The sequence below is a fragment of the Arabidopsis thaliana genome, chromosome 3, assembly GCF_000001735.4.
Source record: "Arabidopsis thaliana chromosome 3, partial sequence".
NCBI lineage: Eukaryota > Viridiplantae > Streptophyta > Magnoliopsida > Brassicales > Brassicaceae > Arabidopsis > Arabidopsis thaliana.
In genome coordinates, this window is record NC_003074.8 from 8290199 (window position 1) to 8311315 (window position 21117).

At 30.0% G+C, this 21117-nt stretch overlaps 3 protein-coding genes across 4 annotated transcripts; 2 read left to right on the top strand and 1 right to left on the bottom strand.

The window, feature by feature from the left end:
- Positions 1 to 5418: 5418 nt before the first annotated feature.
- ERF1 (ethylene response factor 1) lies at positions 5419 to 6406 on the top strand. Its single transcript, NM_113225.3, has one exon. It carries the CDS (start codon positions 5507 to 5509, stop codon positions 6161 to 6163), a length of 657 nt encoding a protein of 218 aa, NP_188965.1. The 5' UTR covers positions 5419 to 5506; the 3' UTR covers positions 6164 to 6406.
- A 3776-nt stretch (positions 6407 to 10182) lies between these two features.
- On the bottom strand, positions 10183 to 10635 carry AT3G23245 (uncharacterized protein; the record flags this gene model as incomplete). The annotated part of the gene is made up of 2 exons (NM_148743.1): positions 10183 to 10467; positions 10567 to 10635. 2 exons carry the CDS (start codon positions 10633 to 10635, stop codon positions 10183 to 10185), a joined length of 354 nt encoding a protein of 117 aa, NP_683585.1.
- An 8375-nt stretch (positions 10636 to 19010) lies between these two features.
- On the top strand, positions 19011 to 20712 carry MYB15 (myb domain protein 15). Of its 2 annotated transcripts, NM_113226.5 has the most exons (3): positions 19011 to 19426; positions 19506 to 19635; positions 19832 to 20712. In NM_113226.5, exons 1-3 carry the CDS (start codon positions 19294 to 19296, stop codon positions 20424 to 20426), a joined length of 858 nt encoding a protein of 285 aa, NP_188966.1. In that variant the 5' UTR covers positions 19011 to 19293; the 3' UTR covers positions 20427 to 20712. The 2 variants fall into 2 exon arrangements, with proteins under 2 accessions (NP_188966.1, NP_001030747.1); NM_001035670.1 differs by having other exon boundaries at positions 19012 to 19635; positions 19832 to 20628.
- Positions 20713 to 21117: the final 405 nt, after the last annotated feature.

A 21117-nucleotide genomic window follows, 5' to 3' on the forward strand; every position in this document is an offset into this window, starting at 1 on the left:
CAGAATCGACGTTCGTTTTCACGTGACTTGACGATTCTTGCCTTCTTGGGTTGACTATTCTTTCCTTTAATACCCTTTCTATTTTTTTCTATTTTTTTTTGTTATTTTTATGCATTAATGATACATTGTTGTCATCCAGGAAGATTCCACGTGGTGCACAAACCAAATTTGATTGTTCGCACATCTTAACCTTTTCTTAATTGTGAAAAAAAAAAAAACTTTTCTTAATTATGTAACTAAAATTTAATTAGTCTTTGACTCCAGAGTGATCTTAATTGTAACTTATGTAGAAGAAGTTGTAACTCGTAATATCGATGGTCTAGGATTATAAAAATCTTCACAACAGTGATTAAAAATATCTAAAACATTATAATCATAGGTTCGCAAATATTGAGGTCTGAGTCCATAGAATAGAAAAAGCATAACCAAAGTAATTAAGTACCATTTAATTATGCCCAATCCCGTAAGTCCTACGCGTCCAATAACGACATGTATACGATGTATTTATTAAAATAATAACTGATGAAAATAAAAATGATCTTTAACAAGTTGTCAAAAATATAGGGTATATTCAACAAAAAAGCAAAATTTAATTAAAGTTTTCTATGTATAGGATATATAAAGCACATCATTCTTGCAAATTATTGCTACGCAAATAGACTTAAACCAACTAATGGTGGTGTAGTAGTTGAACGTATCATTTTGAGTTAGAAAAATGTCCAAAATTTCACGATTCTTCACACTCTCAAGTATTTGTGTGGACATAGAGAGAGAGAGTAACAAATAATATATAAAGTGATTGGTCACTTCATATTTATATACTATTTTATAGCATCTCATTTCTCTTAAAATAAATTATGTTTGTTTCATTCTTTTTACTAATTTGTTTCATTCTTTTTACAAATTAAGATTAAAAAAATGAAATAATTAACTCGCCCTCTAGAAATGGAGTAAAACGCAAGATTGTTCAAAATTACTGATTTATATATATCTATCTCGCTTTATATCTTGTATATGTCAGATCAATGTTTTTATGTCTGATTATGTTTGCATTTTCTTTTACCTAATTTATGAGATGTCTCTTTTGCCTTAATCTTTTCAATGAGGGATGGGATTCTGATTTGCCAAAACTGGAATATTATATTTTGTTCGAACTTTACAGTTGATGTTACATGAGTTCTGATTCCGGAGCTATCTTTAAACATTTTATTAGTGTTTTGTTTTTTCCTTTTATAGTACAACATCTACAGTGTTTTTAATTCGTATCATATTTTTAACAGTGATCAAGGGAATTTTTAATAACTCGCTTATTAATTGAAAAAATTGCTCCGTTATGTTTTAGTTTACTCATAGTTTCCCTAGTCATAACCTAGTAATATCAACATTCAAACAAATCTAGAAAAAAACGAATCTTTTATATGAGATATTACTAAGCTAATAATAGCTTCGAGGGTTTGGTGGCTAAACAGTCAACTCTTTTATGGTAACTTTTAACAATTATTAGTCAAATGTGTTTTCTAAAACAGTATGATGATTAATTGGTATCAAACTGTTTGCAAAACACTTTTCTAAACATGACTCCGATTTGGCAATTTGGTCGATGTGGAATGTCGTAATAAAGTTTCTTTTAAAGATTACCCTTAAATTATAATATAAACCTAATCTTGGTCAAACGATGCCACATTTGATACAAATTCCCTTTAGACTAAGCAATTTAGGAACTGAAACGATATATTTTCTGGCAAACCTCTTTGATTTTAGTGAGTAATAATATTAAGAAACTAATCCACCTTAATTCGTAAAAATGTCTTCGGCCATTCTACATCCAAGATCCGAGTTTGCAAGATATACGTATATTGCATATCAGTAAAAGCTGTATATGTTTATAACTAACCTTTCATATGGAATTTTTTCACATCTAACAAAAAGAAAAGATACTGTGAATCAAGGATACGAGTCCAGTTAAGAAGATTTATAAGCAGAATTTATAAAGAAAGCATCCAAAATTGTTGTTTTTGTTAACAAAGGTAATTCGAAGCTTTTGGCCTATGACACTTTTTCTGTCCCGGATCAGTCCTTGGTAATACTTATTCAAACGTAAACAATCCTTCCTAAACGTAAAACTTCGCTGATCAAGAATTCAACCTCTCCCCAAAACAAAACAAAAAATTGGTTAGTGTAATGTGTTTTAAATAATTAATTAGTATATGTTGTAGAACAGTGGACAATACTTAGCAAACCATGTAATAAATAAAGAAATAGTGATAATTTGTGTTTTATTCAGAAATACCCGTCGTAACATCAAAACATTACTTATAATCTTATTATATTATCTTTGACACACAATGACACAAACCTATATTTTAGTAGTCACCTTGCACCATTCGTATTCATTACATGTGCAACCGACCATAATCTGTTATTATTCGAGATTTTGAGTCTTCTAATATATTTTTGGTAAAAGTTACAATTTTTTCTATACACCCATTAACCTCTACTTTTGGGATATTGTAACTTGTAACTAAAATGATGATATAAAGTGGATTATAAGCAATGTGATAAAGAAGATAGTGGAATAGCGAAATGCAACTACCTTGGTACGTTAGTAGTTGGGGCCGACAACAACAGTTCAAGAATGTTCGTTAATCGTGTTATTGGGCTTGGTTTAGGGCCCATTCGGTTTCTTATCATATTGATACTGTAAAGTGTTTACTATGCCACTCTATAGAAGCTACTACTCTCTTTAACAATTTTTTTTAATGTTAAAGTAGTTGTAGGAGATTTTCTCGTATATGTTGTGTTGGCCTCTATATCGTATCAAAGGTCTCTCCCAATTGATATTTTTGTTATTTCTTAGATAGAATTGATATCATGACTCAAGTTTTAATTTTTTCATTCACTCGAAAAAAAAATTGATTTGAGTCCAGAAATTCTTTTGTTTCAAATCCAAATGGATTTTCCGAACGACAGAAAATGTTGCCGATTATACATAAATAATTTAAGAAAATCATGTAAATACATTAAATTTTTTTAACTGATATGACTATAAAATCATAAAAATGACTAGAAAATATACAAATAATATGACCACGTACCATGAATGTGTAGCTATCGCCTTACGCCTAACACCTTAGTCAAATTTGAATGCTTACTGGACTTTGTTTTCTTTCTTTTTTGATTTGACTATAAATAATCTTTTTATATTTGCCTATTTCCATATAAAAATTTGAATCACTAAGAATTGAAATTCTGGAGCTTCCACTGACCGAAGGGAAAATATTGAGGAATATAAATCATTTTAGAAAACTTGTTTATTTTTATATGAAGTATTAGTAATTATTCGAATAATTATATTATTATTTTTTGTGTCAATTTATGGAAATCATTTAGCAACTGATATCAAAAGCAATTATTCTTGGGTTACTTTTCTGATGTCAATATTGAAATCAATTAATTTATTCATTTTCGGTACGTGTAAGAAGTTTAAAGTATTTTACCACAAAAAAATGAAGTTTAAAGTAAAGCCAAAAGAGATACAATGTCCAGGTTTGAAGTTTAAAATAGAGCCAAAAACTTTGAACACGTGCGGGATATCAAATAATCAGTTATGCATAGTTTTGGATGGGCTTAAGAAAGAATAAATAATTTTGTGTCCTACTGGACTCAGGATGCATGTGATGATGTGTAGTGTTCTAATAGAATTTAGTTGCGTATCCGTTCGAATAATTATTTTCAACACCTCCTACTTTTGTTACATTGTTTTAAATGACTATTGACAAAATAAAAGTAAATGTAAATAACTAAAACAGAAAAGATGTGAGAAAAACTAGGAAATTCTTTTTTTTGAAGAATTATTAAATTTGCTAGATTTGGATAATCGATTCAACATTTGGAAAAGAAAAAAAATATCTAAGGATGGTTGAAAGATAGTTTATGATCAAACTAGCCAGGATTTTAGAGGGGTCATCAGTTTTCTGAACATTTATATGTTGTTTTCCGATAATACTATAAATTTGATCAACTAATTAGATGACTTAAAATAATGTAATTGGGATAATGTTTAAGAAAATATTAGGTAACTCATATAATTTAAGAGTTATAATTTGGTTATAATTTGCACCAAATTTGAAATATATTTCTACTATAAGATAACTAGAAATAGTGAAGAAAAAAACAAAGGAAACTAGAAAAAATGAAAAAATGGCACATGAAGTATCTTTTTTGTTTGAGAAAGAAGTTGAAAGCAGATAAAGCCAAATTATCTTCTAAACATGAGATGGCTCGAAATTATTTGTTGTTTGGGATTCAAGGGGGCATGTATCTTGAATCCTTCCAACCAACAATTTTCTTTAACCATGCTTTTGGCCAAAAGATTTTCTTTAATAATAATTAATAATAGCTTCCTAAGATTATAGGATAATGATTTGATATTTTATGTAATCATATTTGCAATACCTAAGCATGAAAATGTTTTGTTGAGTTGATCCAGCAGTTATTTTGGAATATGGCTTAATCATTTTCACATCGATCTTGTTATTTCTGTTCGTGAAATGTGAACTTTCGCAGTTATTTGTTTTATTCATAAGTTGTTTTAGATCAAATAAGTGGAGTCCACTTAGAAATTATAAGATGGGAATTTTATTTGCATATCAAAATTATCTATAAAAATTTTAGTCAACTGATTTTTAGTTTTCTACTAAAATCGCCATCTTATTTTCTTCTAGATTCAATTTGATCTGAATGTGGCATGTAGGTTGATAAAACTTATCAAATAGCATCAAATCAGTATTTTCTAAAACTTTTTACATCATCATAAATCTTTCACTTATAAAATATAATATCTTGGGTACACCAAAGTAATCCTGATATATACTACAAAATATAACATTTTAGTTGTTTTCATATGTGGTTAATCTTTTTTAGGTCGTACATGATTCATAAACCTTACCGTCATAAAAAGAAAAATAAATTATATTTAAACTAAGAAATGTGATATGATGCAAAAGTGACAAAATTTCGATGAATCATGTGATGATAATACGAAATGATATACCTAACCTACACTGCTCATTCTACATTTGAAGAATATATACCTAAATATACATACCAATTCTGGGATAATTACATAATATACAGTTTCATATTAGTCTCACGTAATTACGATTCACGACAGTAAGAAGATTAGTTTAAACGGTACAAAACAATTCATATATTACGAAAACATTAAATATCACACGAAGAGAAGAAATATGCAAAACGTCTTTGCTCGAATCTTCGACGAAGCAACATAGTTTTTCATTTGAGTGTAACATTATTTTTCGTAAATTCCCATTTCACCCTTTTATTACATGACATTTGTCTTTCACTGAGACAGTAAAAACTCAAGTCTAATTTGGACATTTGCATATACATACTCATTTTTTTCTCTATATATATAGACCATGTCAATCCACTAACGATCCCTAACCGAAAACAGAGTAGTCAAGAAACAGAGTATTTTTTCTACATGGATCCATTTTTAATTCAGTCCCCATTCTCCGGCTTCTCACCGGAATATTCTATCGGATCTTCTCCAGATTCTTTCTCATCCTCTTCTTCTAACAATTACTCTCTTCCCTTCAACGAGAACGACTCAGAGGAAATGTTTCTCTACGGTCTAATCGAGCAGTCCACGCAACAAACCTATATTGACTCGGATAGTCAAGACCTTCCGATCAAATCCGTAAGCTCAAGAAAGTCAGAGAAGTCTTACAGAGGCGTAAGACGACGGCCATGGGGGAAATTCGCGGCGGAGATAAGAGATTCGACTAGAAACGGTATTAGGGTTTGGCTCGGGACGTTCGAAAGCGCGGAAGAGGCGGCTTTAGCCTACGATCAAGCTGCTTTCTCGATGAGAGGGTCCTCGGCGATTCTCAATTTTTCGGCGGAGAGAGTTCAAGAGTCGCTTTCGGAGATTAAATATACCTACGAGGATGGTTGTTCTCCGGTTGTGGCGTTGAAGAGGAAACACTCGATGAGACGGAGAATGACCAATAAGAAGACGAAAGATAGTGACTTTGATCACCGCTCCGTGAAGTTAGATAATGTAGTTGTCTTTGAGGATTTGGGAGAACAGTACCTTGAGGAGCTTTTGGGGTCTTCTGAAAATAGTGGGACTTGGTGAAAGATTAGGATTTGTATTAGGGACCTTAAGTTTGAAGTGGTTGATTAATTTTAACCCTAATATGTTTTTTGTTTGCTTAAATATTTGATTCTATTGAGAAACATCGAAAACAGTTTGTATGTATTTTTGTGATACTTGACTTTATCAATTTCAAGTTAGTGTAAAAGTCTTTGTCTCTTACTATTCAACTAGTAAGAAAACTCTCATTTTTCTTATTTATCGTAATGAGGATTGTCTTTAAGCATGTGCTATTAGAGTATTCAAACATGTTTTAAGTTAACATAATAATTTTTTTGCACAAAGCCTACAAATAGTGTAAGATGGTCATAATCAATTGCTCATAACAATATACAAAGACAGTTCTTTTTATTGTTCTGTAATATATGAGTCCATGAGTATTGAGGAGCGACTCTATATAGTAGTATAATTTATTTTTGTTAATCATTAATTAGGAGCCACCTAAATGGCTAACTATAATAATGGAGTATAAGTTAAAGTGTTTTAATTTTGTTTCAAATAGACCACAACTGAAAAAGATGGTCAGGTAGTGTAATGAAAATCTTGACTTCTTTCGGATTAGGTGGCAACTTCTAGAATTTTTGTGCTATTTTACATATATTTTTAATTCATGATTTAAAGTAGCTATGGATTTTCTTGTGACTTTCTAAGGGAATTATCTAAGAATAATTGAATAAAAAAGATTTAAATATGCAGAAACTTGAACTTTTTTTTTGCAATGAGATGCATCTGTAACTAGAACTTTTGTCCGATAAAACGTTTTAGGTAAAAAAAGTAGTCACATAATCACATTATTGTTTTGGTAGTTGAGGTCACCAGAACGATCTGTCATAACTTTTGGGTTTGCTTGCGTATGGGTCATGACCAAGTGCATTGTAATCAAAATTTAGCCGGTAAATAGTATTATGGTAATGACATATTAAATCAACTCATAGATTTCTTTATAATATTTTAACCTGTAAAATCTAATCTTAATATTCAATTATTCACTAAAGACAAACCTGTAAACTTTTGAATGAACTAATGTTAATTTTGATTTTTTTTTTATCTGATGATTTGGAATAATAATTAACAATCCTATCAATATTCCCCATCTCTAGTAATAGGAAATAGTATAACAATTACTGATTATAGAAAAATTCTATAAAATGCCACACATTCAAATTTTGTTGTAAGAAATATCACTATTAGTTTAATGTTCCAAAAATACCACCAAAAGTTTTGATTTTTCAAAAATACCACAAACACCATACTTGATTTTCAAATGTTCAAAATTTTTAATTTTAAATTTAGGTTAACTATTTTAGATAACTTAAGTGATATTTTTGGAATATAATGGTATTTTTGGAAAACCAAAATTTAAGTGTTGTATTTTTGAGAAAAGTTTAAAATACTGTTAATAAAATAATTTGCAGTTATAAAATTCTATATTAAATTTCAGCAACATAGTAGTATATCTTTATATATAATTTCATTTTAAGATAACATAACATCTACTAGTAGTAAATTGCCAAATTGATACATGAAACATCATATAAGCATTAAAAAAGGTATGCAATTTTATTTCAGCACGTGTTTATTTGAACGTCGGCGAATTGCAGAACAAAACAGAAAAGATTATTTGTTTTTACGATGGTGGACCAAGTGGTCAATATTTTGCTGGGGGACATATCAAAAAGAGCATAGATTTAAAATAAAATAAATTGTATGCAATATAAAAATAGATGAAAAAGGGCATAAGCTATGTAAATACTCTGAACTATTACTGTTCATCGACTATAATGCTGATGTGGTTTGATAGCTTTATCCATTATCCACAATGGTTAAATGAATTTGGTCAAAAAATCATAAGAACTTAGTATTTTACAAAACCTCATTTGCATGAGAAACAAACAATAACATTAAATCATATACACTTTACACTTAAGTACTCCACAGAACATGGACTTGGTCCGATTCTTTCCCTTCAACAATTAACAGTGACGAATTTTTGTATATCAATATTTTTCTACTAAAATTTCTAGATCCATAACTATAATCATTATATAGGTCCTACAATAATTAAAATATGTTATCCAGTATTTTCGGCGTTGACCATTGCGCTGTTAAATTTTCAATATTTTATGTTCCAAAAAAAAAAGTGTTCACAAACTTTGAAGACAAGTTGAATTGGAAAAAGGGAGATAAATATTGAATAACAAAACTAAATTTTCAACATATTTTAAATCAATTATCTTAGATGGACGTTTAAAATATCAACTTTGTACAAGTTTTATAGCTAAATGAACAACAAGCTTCATTATGTTAAGTTTTAAAACCAAAAATATATATAAAAAATGTATCGTAAGTTTGTTTAGACGTGCATGCTTCAAGCATGTTACAACATTCTGTCTTGAATTTATTATCTTGGTGCAATTGAGGAATTCACCTCCCATAGTATGTACTTCTTACAGTCGAGTGTCAGATCTTTGTTTTTGCCATTCTTATATTTGGTTTCTAAAACTATTAAAACAAGCTTTAATTGAATCCACTTCACTCTTTCATTAATCTTACTTTATCAATTTCTTGTCAGCCCATGCTAAAGTCCATTATCTATTTTCTAACTGATAGGCCCATGTGATTAGTACAACATACAATTGTTGATATTTCAACTGGATTCACTAAGCCTTGTTTGCTTTTAACATTTGTTTTTGAGTTTGCTTATTATAACAGGATTTCTTCCAAAATGAAATTATAATTTTAACAATGATTTTTTGTTATTTCTTTTTTAAACTTTAACAGAAAACATAAAGAAAAGGAGAGCCATTGGTGCTGAAGGTTTTTCTAAAGAAAATTTTCATTCACCAAGTAATGATCTATTTCTATAAAGAACTTTTGTTTTTGAAGATGTAGATGCAATGAAGTATGTTGGAATTCGCATTAGTAAAAGAATCACCATCCACAACGAACTCGAACCTAGCTTGGTATAGTTGGTATATGGTTATTGGAAACCAAATCAAAATTGATTTACTAATTTTTTTTTTTTTTTTTTTCATTACACCGTTTTCTTGTATTATTACTACACAAAACTGTGACGTTAGCAAAATAAAACTGTTTTAAAACCAAACTTGGACCTTTTCTTACGTTACATAAACGTAAATGTAATGGATGCTCCATTTTTCACTTGTTAGACTTCCACATTTAACGACCAATTCTCGACACGAGAAATTATTTATTCAGGAGGCCAAGAGCTATTATAAAGAGTTTGGAAGATATTTCGACTGATCATACAAAAAAATGTTATAAGATATTTGCTTGTTTTTTTAAAAAATTACTCGCATATGAACCAATCATATAGTCACTCTCGATGTGTCAAAAGTAAATGCTACTTTTTTTTGTTTTTTGTTTTTTTTCACAAACAAAATGTTAATATAATCTCCAAAAAAACGTTTAAAACGAATCTAAAAATCAGCAAAAAAAAATCAATCTCCAAAAGAATGCTAATTTTCTCTGGTTTTCTGTTTGATTTTGATACCAACAAACTTACATTTAACATGTTTTCTTTCCTCTATGCTGTGTAGGGCATGTATATTCGTTAAATTAAAGTGCGGCAAATTAAATGACGTTGAAAATATGGTACGAAAAATACTATAAGTAAATAAGATCAAATGTTTGGGGATATATCAGAACGTATCTCTCAAAATTTGAGGATACATATCCGGTACCTAGTCCAATACATAATATTGGTTTTAATTATTTTGTATGTTTATCATCATAATATTTTCCTTAGCAATAGACACAAAATAATAATTCATAAGAAAAACTGAAATTTATTGCAAAATTGCAAAACGACAGTTTACTTTAATTAGACATAAAATGAACCTTTTTTTGTTGTTTTAATTTGTATGGCGTATGCTTTATATGCTTGAATGCGTCTCGCATTTTTACGTACAAAACTGCTACGCGTAGCAAAATTTATAATTTAGCTCTATAACCTCTGACTTAATCTTATTCTTCGATGGCTAGAAAAAATCCCTCGCCGTTGGTCGTATCTCTGGTACTACTGGTGCTTCTTGATGAGTTTCTTCCGCCGCCGCCTCCTCCAACTTAACCTCATTCTTCGATGGCTGGTAGAAATCCCTCGCCATTGGTCGTATCTCTGGTATTACTTGTGCTCCTTGATGAGTTTCTCCCTCCGCCGCCTCCTCTAACTTGACCTCATTCTTCGATGGTTGGTAGAAATCCCTTGTCGTTGGTCGTATCTCTGATATTACTGGTGCTCCTTGATGAGTTTTTCCTGCCACCGCCTCCTCCAACTTGACCTCATTTTTCGATGGCTGGTTGAGATCCCTCGCCGTTGGTCGTATCTCTAATATTACTGGTGCTCATTGATGAGTTTCTCCCACCACATTTATGCCTGCTCCGTTCGGGTTTTGGGGTAAAACCGGGTATCCTTGGAGAGAGATTTCAGTCATGTTGAAGATGTTCAGGATGATAATAACCACATAGAACGAAATCCACAACATACCTTGCTAAACTTTCCCAAACCTTTAAGGATTATCTTATGGTTATTTATCCATAACATCACAATAACGGCCACGAGGCAGTCACCGGTTCGAACAGATCATCTATCCCAAATAGCTTGGCATAAATACACCAAAACAAAATCTTTTTAAAATCACTAAAAAAACTTAACATCCCCACTCCAAATAATAAGACTCACAAGCTTCGAATGAAGAACAGCTTCCGCAACATTGAGGAACAAAGTATGTGTTGAGTTGGTACGTAACACACAAACTTAAGTTCTCTAGCCGTTACGATTAACGAGTGTCTAACTGTCTATATCCCTGTATATTCGATAAATAAAGAAATCGTTCATGATCTTCCTCTTCTTCAGACGTTCACTTAGATAAACGTCATTTTTTAGACGTTCTTTTGGAGACTATATTAGCATTTGTAATTTTAACTCCTATATATTTATTTTGTTATAAAATTTGGACTCATAAATGATTTTTTCTTTTCTTACAAAAAATAACTCAAAATTTTCTAACGACCGCAAGAAAATAGCATTTTAGAATGACTAGATATTGGATTTTTAAACCTTTATAATTACTTAGAAGAGTTTACATATATATATATATATATATATATATATATATATATATTACAATAAAAGTCAAATACGAATTCTAAATTTTCTTCACACCACTATCATCTTATAATAGGGGCTATACAATATCTAGGTACTAGACTATAGGCTAAGGAATCATATATCAATTTCTCATAAATATTTGCATTCAATTATGGTTCCTAAAGTAGAAGATACCACCTGTATAAACCAATGACCGGAAGCCAAGTAGAATATACCAAATATATAAACCAATGACCGTAACGCGTACGTAAAGTTGAAGTTTGTTCAAAGTTAGGCAAACGTATTGTTTGTCACATACAATAGTAAACAATCACAATCACTCATCGGATTAATTTGTCATTTAATGTGGAATATAATACTGCGAATTGTTACATATAAACAATCTGATAGATTGCATGTTGTTGAAAACACCCTACTATGATACAAAGAAAAAGATTATCCTCAGTTTACGTTGCATGAACCATTATTTTGAATAATTAACTGAATCGAGATTCTCTAGTTATGAATCGGGTATTAACAACTTGAGTTCATAGAGAAGATCAAGTTCATGAAATCTTTTCACATTTTATAAGTTATAGACTAGTATATGTCAAGAGATATTTTTTTCACATCTTCCGATCGAAGAGTCTCGATGCATAACTAATCTCTATTACGCAGGATAACACGACTTAGTAGAATCGAATTCCGGTGAAAATGGTGAACTCAAATGGATTTAACCACTTGACCAAATGCATATTTCCTTATGTAACCAAATGATTTTATTTTTCTTACGCAAAATAGCATTTCCTTCATTGTATAAAAGAGAACCATTTTGACATTTCACTCATGTTAATATATTATTTAACTGTATACATATTCTACATATGAGTAATTAAATTAATTTTTTTATAAACTATGATTAAGAGATAGATTAAGTTGGGCTATTTTGTAAAAATATTTTAAAATTCTAAAACAATGTTGAAAAAAATCAGATACTTTTTCGCAAAGCAGAAAAAAGTACTAAATTTTTATGTAGATCGACCAGTTATTTATCATCAAGAGATGGTATAGCCGCCACCGTACATGTTGCCAATTCGATGACATAAATCAAGTTGAAATGCCTATTACATCCTAAGGTTAATAATGTTGTTATTTTAATCAAAGTAAAGTACATCTCCAGTTATTCAAAGCTGAGTGGAAAATTCCTACCAGATTCTGACAAATCATTAGCTGTTTGAACTTGAATTGGTTTGTAAGGTATCCTCTTGAGGCTACTAATTCAATCATCATGTCTATATATTTTAACATAATCTATATTAAACTTTGGAATCGTAAGGTAAAATATAAAATATGTTTTAGTGGAATATAGTATTATAAAATCTATCAATCATGAAGTAAAATTTGCTACGTTATCATCGGTTTTTCAAATAAAGGATGATAAAATTCAAACTTGAATGAGCCAGCCAATAAGAAGTAAAATAGAAATTTTACAGATGATTATAATTTCCATCGACAAATAGAAACACGACATATAATTTAACTATGAACAAAGCGTTCTTGAAAAAAATCACTGAAATCATCAACTTTCGAAAATGGTTAGTATACGGCTACACTAGTTTAAGCGGGATCAAAGTCAACATTTAATATTCAGTGTTTACGTTAATACGATCCTTAACATGATCCTCCATCAAAGGATAGACTCAAATCTTAGCTATGCAAGCCAACCACTTTAGTCAGCCAACCACTTCATCACCTGGTCACATTTATGCGGCCCAAAGAATGCATTTATCGTCTAAGACTATGACGACCCGTCTCACGAAACAACTAATCTATTTTTTAGCCGAGTAAATACACTAGAAAATAATTCTACTCACCAAATATGAGGGGGATAATATTAGATAAGAGAAATCAAGAGAAATAAATCTACACAACACTTCATGATCGATAAAGAGGAAAAATCCTCTAAATCTTTCAATATTGTAAAAATCTTCCGAATGACAACACACTAGTAGCAAAAAGCGCATAAACTTGATTTGACCCTATATGTGAAATATTCGTAAAACTAACTGATATAGAAAAAAATTAGAATTTTGGTGTAACGTATAGACTGCCCTTATTAGTGAACATTCACGTCTTTTTTCGGACTCGTAGGTTTAATTTCTATCAAACGATCGACTGCTATATCCGAAAGTTTTAAAAATTTGAAATCAGCATATGGTGTTTTCTCTTGTTTTGTCTTCATCTACACGATTTCGACAATCACTTTTCGAAATGTTATCCATTCTAAATTTTTCCTAACTCAATTACCATTAACTTTTGAGTTTTTTTCAGATTAGTTAACCAAAAAAATAAGTAAATTTTAGTGACATAAATGGTCAAATCATTTTCTTAAACCTCTGCACAGCATCAACACATTTCCTAAAACAAGAATTTTAGATCTCGCATTACATAAAATTAAGTTTAGCAAACCATTTGTAAGTATGTTTTGATTTTGAGCATTCGAATGAGAACCGAATCAAACATACAAGACAAAATAAAATAAATAAAAACATTTTTGTCTGCAATTTTCATCTATAAAATCCAACAATGACAGCTACACTAGTTTACGAAACAATTTGAAATCTGCTATGCGTTTTTTTTTTGTGTTGTTGCATTTTGTCTTCGACTGTTTTAAAAGTGCTATAATATTTTTTAGGATTACTCAAGACAAATAATCATTATCTTATTCCTTAATATATTAGAGTTTACTTGAGACTGCGAATGTATAAATGCTGATCCACTGGATTAACCACTACTTAGCAGTTCTTTTTTTTAATTTTCTAAATAGTAAACGAACTACACATGGTTATTTTAGAGAAAAAGAATGAAAAAACATTGGTAAGCCATTATTACTTCTTTTTTACTTTCTTAATACTATTATTTTAGAGAAAACGAGAAAATTAGATATAGACAAGTTGGTTTGCTATCGACAAGTGGTAAAAGCTTAATACTTAAATGGGAAAAAGCATTTACAAAGTTGGAAAGTATAACTATGTTACTGTCATTGGCAGTCACTGGGTACTTAAGTAAAATAATCATAGCTTAGGAAAAGTCGAATTCGGAGGTTTATAATACTGAACCGACACTTCGCTATTTAGTTGTGTTTAAGTCGACCAAAGTACCAATCCGAAAGATTTTGTATTCGTTTTTTTTTTCTTTTGAATAGAGATTAAAAATAATCGATGTTAATTCACAACAACTGTATACAACTATTGAGTCTTAATCATCCAGCGAATTTTTCACACGTTTTGACCATTTTAATTAGACTACCACAAATGAAAATTACTCACTTATTAAACGATGTTATTCAAACTTTCGGATTAAAATACTCATAATAAATTCCAATACGATCCGGATCATAATAATAGGTTTCTCATACTATAGATAGACTCAAATTATCATAAAATTGTCTCCGCATTTAAAAAAGAAAAAGCTCGTTGAAAATGATTATCTAGACTATAAACGCTTGTTGAAACAAAATTGTCAATTCATTATCAGAAACCCAAAGTATTGCAAACTGAAATATAAGTCAAAGTATTCACAGAAGTTGTGATGATAAGAACGCGGATGAATTAGTATCTCAATTCAATTGTAATTATGAAAAGAATCTTGGACATTTTGTACACATACATATGTTCAACTAAATATATCTTGTATGAATTTTGTAGGTCTAGTCTTGATAGAGTGGATGAGGTATTAATTGTCTAATTAATTCCAAGTTTTCAAAACTTGAGTTCACATAATTTGGAGCTAAATGTTGAGTGTTGACTACGTTGATCGATCGTCTGCTAAATTACCAAACTTTGAATGTCGATATTATAATAAGTAGCAATTTTACTATCAAAAGATAGGTATATAGTATGCTAATTTCTTATTTTAGCCAACATGAGAAATCAACTTTAATTAAATACGTTTACATAGCCACTGTAAATGTAAACCATACATCGATGGGTATTACCCAAAACTTGTATCATAATAATGTATAATTGTGATGTCATCGTGACCATTATGAAAATTATAGCATAATGGCTTGTAATAGTGTAGTAGTCATGTAAATTATCTTTGAATCAATTTCTTATTATGTGTATGTGGAATCTAAGCGACGACAAATTAAAACATATCAATTGTACTTGTAAAATCACCAAATGAATCTGAATTTTTGAAAAAAAATATATTTTATAAACTATGACTTATTTTTAAAGAGTGCCATATAATATAGACGATCTGAATTTTGGAGAAAAAAAAAAAAAAACTCATAAAGGATCCAACAAAAGAAAAGAATTACCTTATTCTGTTGAGTGTGAACACAAATTTTTATATTTATATTCTAAATTTAACAAGTGTCTACTACGCAACCAAATCTATTATTGACCGTGAGAGAAAGAAGACCCGTCTCCAAAAGGAAATCCAATGTTCTTTCAAAAAATACTATTGAAAGAATTAGCTCCAAAAAAGTGAAAATAGTGGAATAATGGTCCTCTAATTTGTATAGTAATAGTAATACCTCTGTAACAAAAAAACAAATTATATAGTAATATCTTTGACATATTTCGGGGACAGGACAAAAGTACCAACCCCATCTTGTTCTCTCACTCCGTACGTACTATTGCGACTTTAGTTTTTTTTTTTGCTTACGATTGTGTTTTCTAACGCGTTTTAAAACCCAAGAATTTTTTGTTTCCTGTTGAATTTCAATTTGCATGCACATATAATATCATTTTACTTCTTAGAAATCAGTACCAGACCTTCATGATTTATGTTGAAATTCTTTGATGAAGTTGACATTCACAATCTTATCATTTATTTCAAAAGTCAGCTTTTACTTTTACAAAATCAAATTCTACGATTATATGCTATTTTAGGAATATGATCTGGTTTATAAGTACACTGTAGACTCAGAATGTATACTTCAAGTTTAAGAGAAAACATGTATATACCAGCTGTTTTTCCAATTTCTGAGTTGAAAAAATTCTTATCAAATATTAAGAATCATAAATCTTTAATTAAAACTACATGCAGTGATCTATATTTGATTAATTATTTTAGAAATTAAACAGTCAGTCAAGGATGACATGCTTATACATTATCATTTATTCAAAAAAAAAAAAAAAAAATGTATACTTTATACTATTTATAATTTATTAATTAGGCGACAGCTTTGCAACTACTTCTGTTCTTCAGCTATACGAATGCTTGTAAATTATGTAGTGTATCATATTAATTATAGGTCTAATATATATTCCATGAAGTCAAAATTTTACCGGCGATTCTTGTATTGGAGTCAATTGCATTTATATTTGAGTTTGAAAAGGCTAAAGTTTAAGAAAAAAATGGTAAATAAAAATCCCCTACGTATGTGAATATATATGACTTTTTCTTGTCATTCATTAACTAGCATTATGAACCAAGAAATAGTCTAAATGTACCAAGGTGTTTAAACTGCACGCGTTCACATAACAAAAACGGTATTCATTTTGTGTTAGTTTTCTTTACCTATTGGTTCACAATGGTATTTGGTATATATGATATCGAATACTCGTGTATAAATTTTGTTGATCGACTATTAACATTGTAAATGTAAACCAAGTGACCTTCACTAGTTTCACCAAGTATAATTTAATATTTTAGAATACATCAAAAAGTTTATCACTTGTTTTCAACACGTACCAACCTTAGTTTTATGCAAGGTGCTAGGATTAACACCTTTTAGAACAATATTTGATGAAGAGAGATATCATGTTTGATAAACAATATGGAAAACTAAAAACTTTTTCATAATTAAAGATGGTTAAGCTAGGTGATGCTAATATATCTGCATATATAAAATTGCATAATTTAGAAAAATTATGGATTTATAGAATCGCAAAATCAAAAATCGAAATAAAAAGTTGAATACTAAACTCAGGCAAAAAAGATGAATTTGAATAAACTAAACAAAATTAAATAATTGATGTTTTGGTTTCATACCATATCAAATCTGAGAAAGAAACAAAAAGATAGAGATGAAAGTGATTTTCACATTAAGCTGTGGATTATGTTTACAACGAAATACATATAAATATTATATTTATTAGGCTAGCAAAACCTTAACTAAACCCAAACATGATGCAATTGATAATTTGTCTTTCTGACCCAATAAACTGGGTACATAAATTTTATATGTCAGTATGCTTCATGTTACAGTACTTTAATTATTTAACACTAGTAACGCAAAAAAGATTTTTTAATAAATGATCATTTAATCATTATCATTCTTCATTAAACATTATTTATTGTTTTCTAATAAAATATAATGATGGTTTAATTGTTAGTGTAAATTTATATGGTAAAACTAAAACCTGTAGGTAAGCCTCTTTTCAGTCTTTTGTTGACCAGAAACTTTGAACAATAGAGTTCTATTTTAACAAATACTAACAAAATACAGAAGAAGGGTAAAGTTTTAGGTTGAAACTTAAAAGGGTGCGATACGTGTGAACGCGTTGGTCAACAAATACTATCACGAGCTGTTCTCTTTCCCGCGGACAGATATTGATTTTTTCGTGTTCTATTTTTGGATTTTGTGGCTGGTGTAATAATAATATTAAAGCATATATACTAGTATAAAACTGGTAATTTTTCGTAGAGGATTGTTTTCTCAAAGCCCAAACAGTAGTTGCAAATTTGTAATAACCAGATTTTGAAGTAAAATAAAATGGTGAGGAAATTTTAGAATAATTTATTTATCAAAAAAAAACTTTAGAATATGTTACATATTTGGTAGTTATAGTATTGTATCAAATACACATATTAATCGAATTGTTTGATAAAATGGAAGTAAATTATTTTTGACTGAACTATGTAGCACATATTTATTTTATATGAATCTCAAAATCATTTATATAATTTATGAAAAAGTTAGTTTTTTTTCTATTCGATACGTTAACAATTAATTATGACCAATAAATTGTTTTAAGGCATTCAGCAGTCTAAAAATAAAGACTGAAAATGGCGTCATAATAAACGTAAATGCAGTAAATATTATTCCCTCTATTTTTGAATATTTGTAGTTTAAAATTTTTGCACACAAATTAAGAAAACATACAAATCTCATTTAATTTATCTCTTTCTTATAAAAATATTATTAATTACAATTAATCCAACCAATAAAAAAATATGATATAAAATATAATTGGTTAAAAACTATTAAACACATTTAATTTTGCATAGAAAAGTGAAAACAACACTTATAGTAAAAAAAATAAAAAATCTTTAAATTACACTTAATTAGAAATAGAAAGAATACAAAACGTACGGATGTTGTTAACCTAAACACGATTACTACCGAGACTAAAGATGTCTAAGTTTAATACTAAGAAAAGTAAAACAATTTTTCGAGCAGATATATGAATAGTGATTTTTTGGGTCAACACATAATCCACCCAACGTTGATTTTTGTTTGTCGTTTACAATCTCTAAAACGTTTATTTTCTAAGAAATATACGTGTGGGCTCATTTTAATGCCCTTCGTGCGTCTACCCGACGACTTTGTTTACTCGAAACTATATCACACACTACACCACATATTTCAACATCACACTGTATACACACATTTATATATACATGCAGACCGATTATTATAATAATATTTTCTCCGGTCCCTAAAACATATATATCATTCATTCCCACATGAGATATAATATTATGTAAAACATACTTTTGACTATGTTGCCAATAATCAAAAAGACATCTCTCTCTCTCTCTCTCACATCCTATTTTCCAAGAAGCTCACCAATGCTTTTGAATTCTCCCACATGTCTTTTGACAATTTTAGTATAAATACTCAAACCCCTTAGTCAGTCATTCTCATGTTCATCAACAGCATTTGATCTCAAGCTCATAGGAATTTGATCTCCACATTATATCTTGATCATCACCACAAGAAAAACATTTCAACTTCTTTTATCAGCAATCACAAATCAAAGAGATGGGAAGAGCTCCATGCTGTGAGAAGATGGGGTTGAAGAGAGGACCATGGACACCTGAAGAAGATCAAATCTTGGTCTCTTTTATCCTCAACCATGGACATAGTAACTGGCGAGCCCTCCCTAAGCAAGCTGGTATGTAAAAATTATAATATCAAATTTCTTAATTTTGATCAAATTTCTTACATTAATTATTGGTAATTATTATTTACAGGTCTTTTGAGATGTGGAAAAAGCTGTAGACTTAGGTGGATGAACTATTTAAAGCCTGATATTAAACGTGGCAATTTCACCAAAGAAGAGGAAGATGCTATCATCAGCTTACACCAAATACTTGGCAATAGGTATTTTACTTCACATATAAGTATATAACCGACACACAAGTTTTATTTTGTTTTCTTACTATATATAAATCACCAAAAGAAAGTAACTTTATACACACGTCTAGGTCGCACTACTATTCTTTTAACTACACAATGATCGGCTCTTTAATTACTTTTGTATTGATGTTCTTCGTTTTCCTTTTGGTATCATCTTTAGATGGTCAGCGATTGCAGCAAAACTGCCTGGAAGAACCGATAACGAGATCAAGAACGTATGGCACACTCACTTGAAGAAGAGACTCGAAGATTATCAACCAGCTAAACCTAAGACCAGCAACAAAAAGAAGGGTACTAAACCAAAATCTGAATCCGTAATAACGAGCTCGAACAGTACTAGAAGCGAATCGGAGCTAGCAGATTCATCAAACCCTTCTGGAGAAAGCTTATTTTCGACATCGCCTTCGACAAGTGAGGTTTCTTCGATGACACTCATAAGCCACGACGGCTATAGCAACGAGATTAATATGGATAACAAACCGGGAGATATCAGTACTATCGATCAAGAATGTGTTTCTTTCGAAACTTTTGGTGCGGATATCGATGAAAGCTTCTGGAAAGAGACACTGTATAGCCAAGATGAACACAACTACGTATCGAATGACCTAGAAGTGGCTGGTTTAGTTGAGATACAACAAGAGTTTCAAAACTTGGGCTCCGCTAATAATGAGATGATTTTTGACAGTGAGATGGACTTCTGGTTCGATGTATTGGCTAGAACCGGCGGGGAACAAGATCTCTTAGCCGGGCTCTAGTTAACATGTTTGAGGAGTAAAGTGAAATGGTGCAAATTAGTTAAGGCTAAGAAATTCAAAAGCTTTTGTTTACCGAGAAAAAAACACACTCTAACTCTTGATGTGATGTAGTTAGTGTATTAATTAGAGGCTGCGTTTTCAAAAAATTGAATTCATTTGTTTCTCCAAAATTGAGTAGTTTAGCTTGTACGAGTAATTAATAATCAATGACAAGTAATCAAAGAGTCTACGTATATTAATATTGCCTTGTTGATGAAATAATTATCCAACAAACATTGGATGCCACTATAACAACAACAGCAATTAAAATAATATAAGTACTAGATTAATTCACTGTTATAATCATTTTCTAATGAGGTTTTGAAAGTTCAACTATGGCGGAAAAGGTAAAGTTACGTAGTTTTATAATAAATAACTTGAGAAAAAGGAGCTTAATGATCATAAACATTTTTAATTAAAATCTCAAATCTCTAAACATTTGTAGTTTATGTGTTAACGACGTCTATGCGTCATCATCCAAATTTAAGCCCCATATTGATGACAAAAAATATTTAAATTATAATTATACAAAACATATAAAACTATTGATTACGTTTTTTTTGGTAAGGAAAACTATTGATTACTCTTAAACTAGATGTTGTCCTTTAAGATAATAGCCCACCAAAAACAAAATCGAGATAATAATAATCTA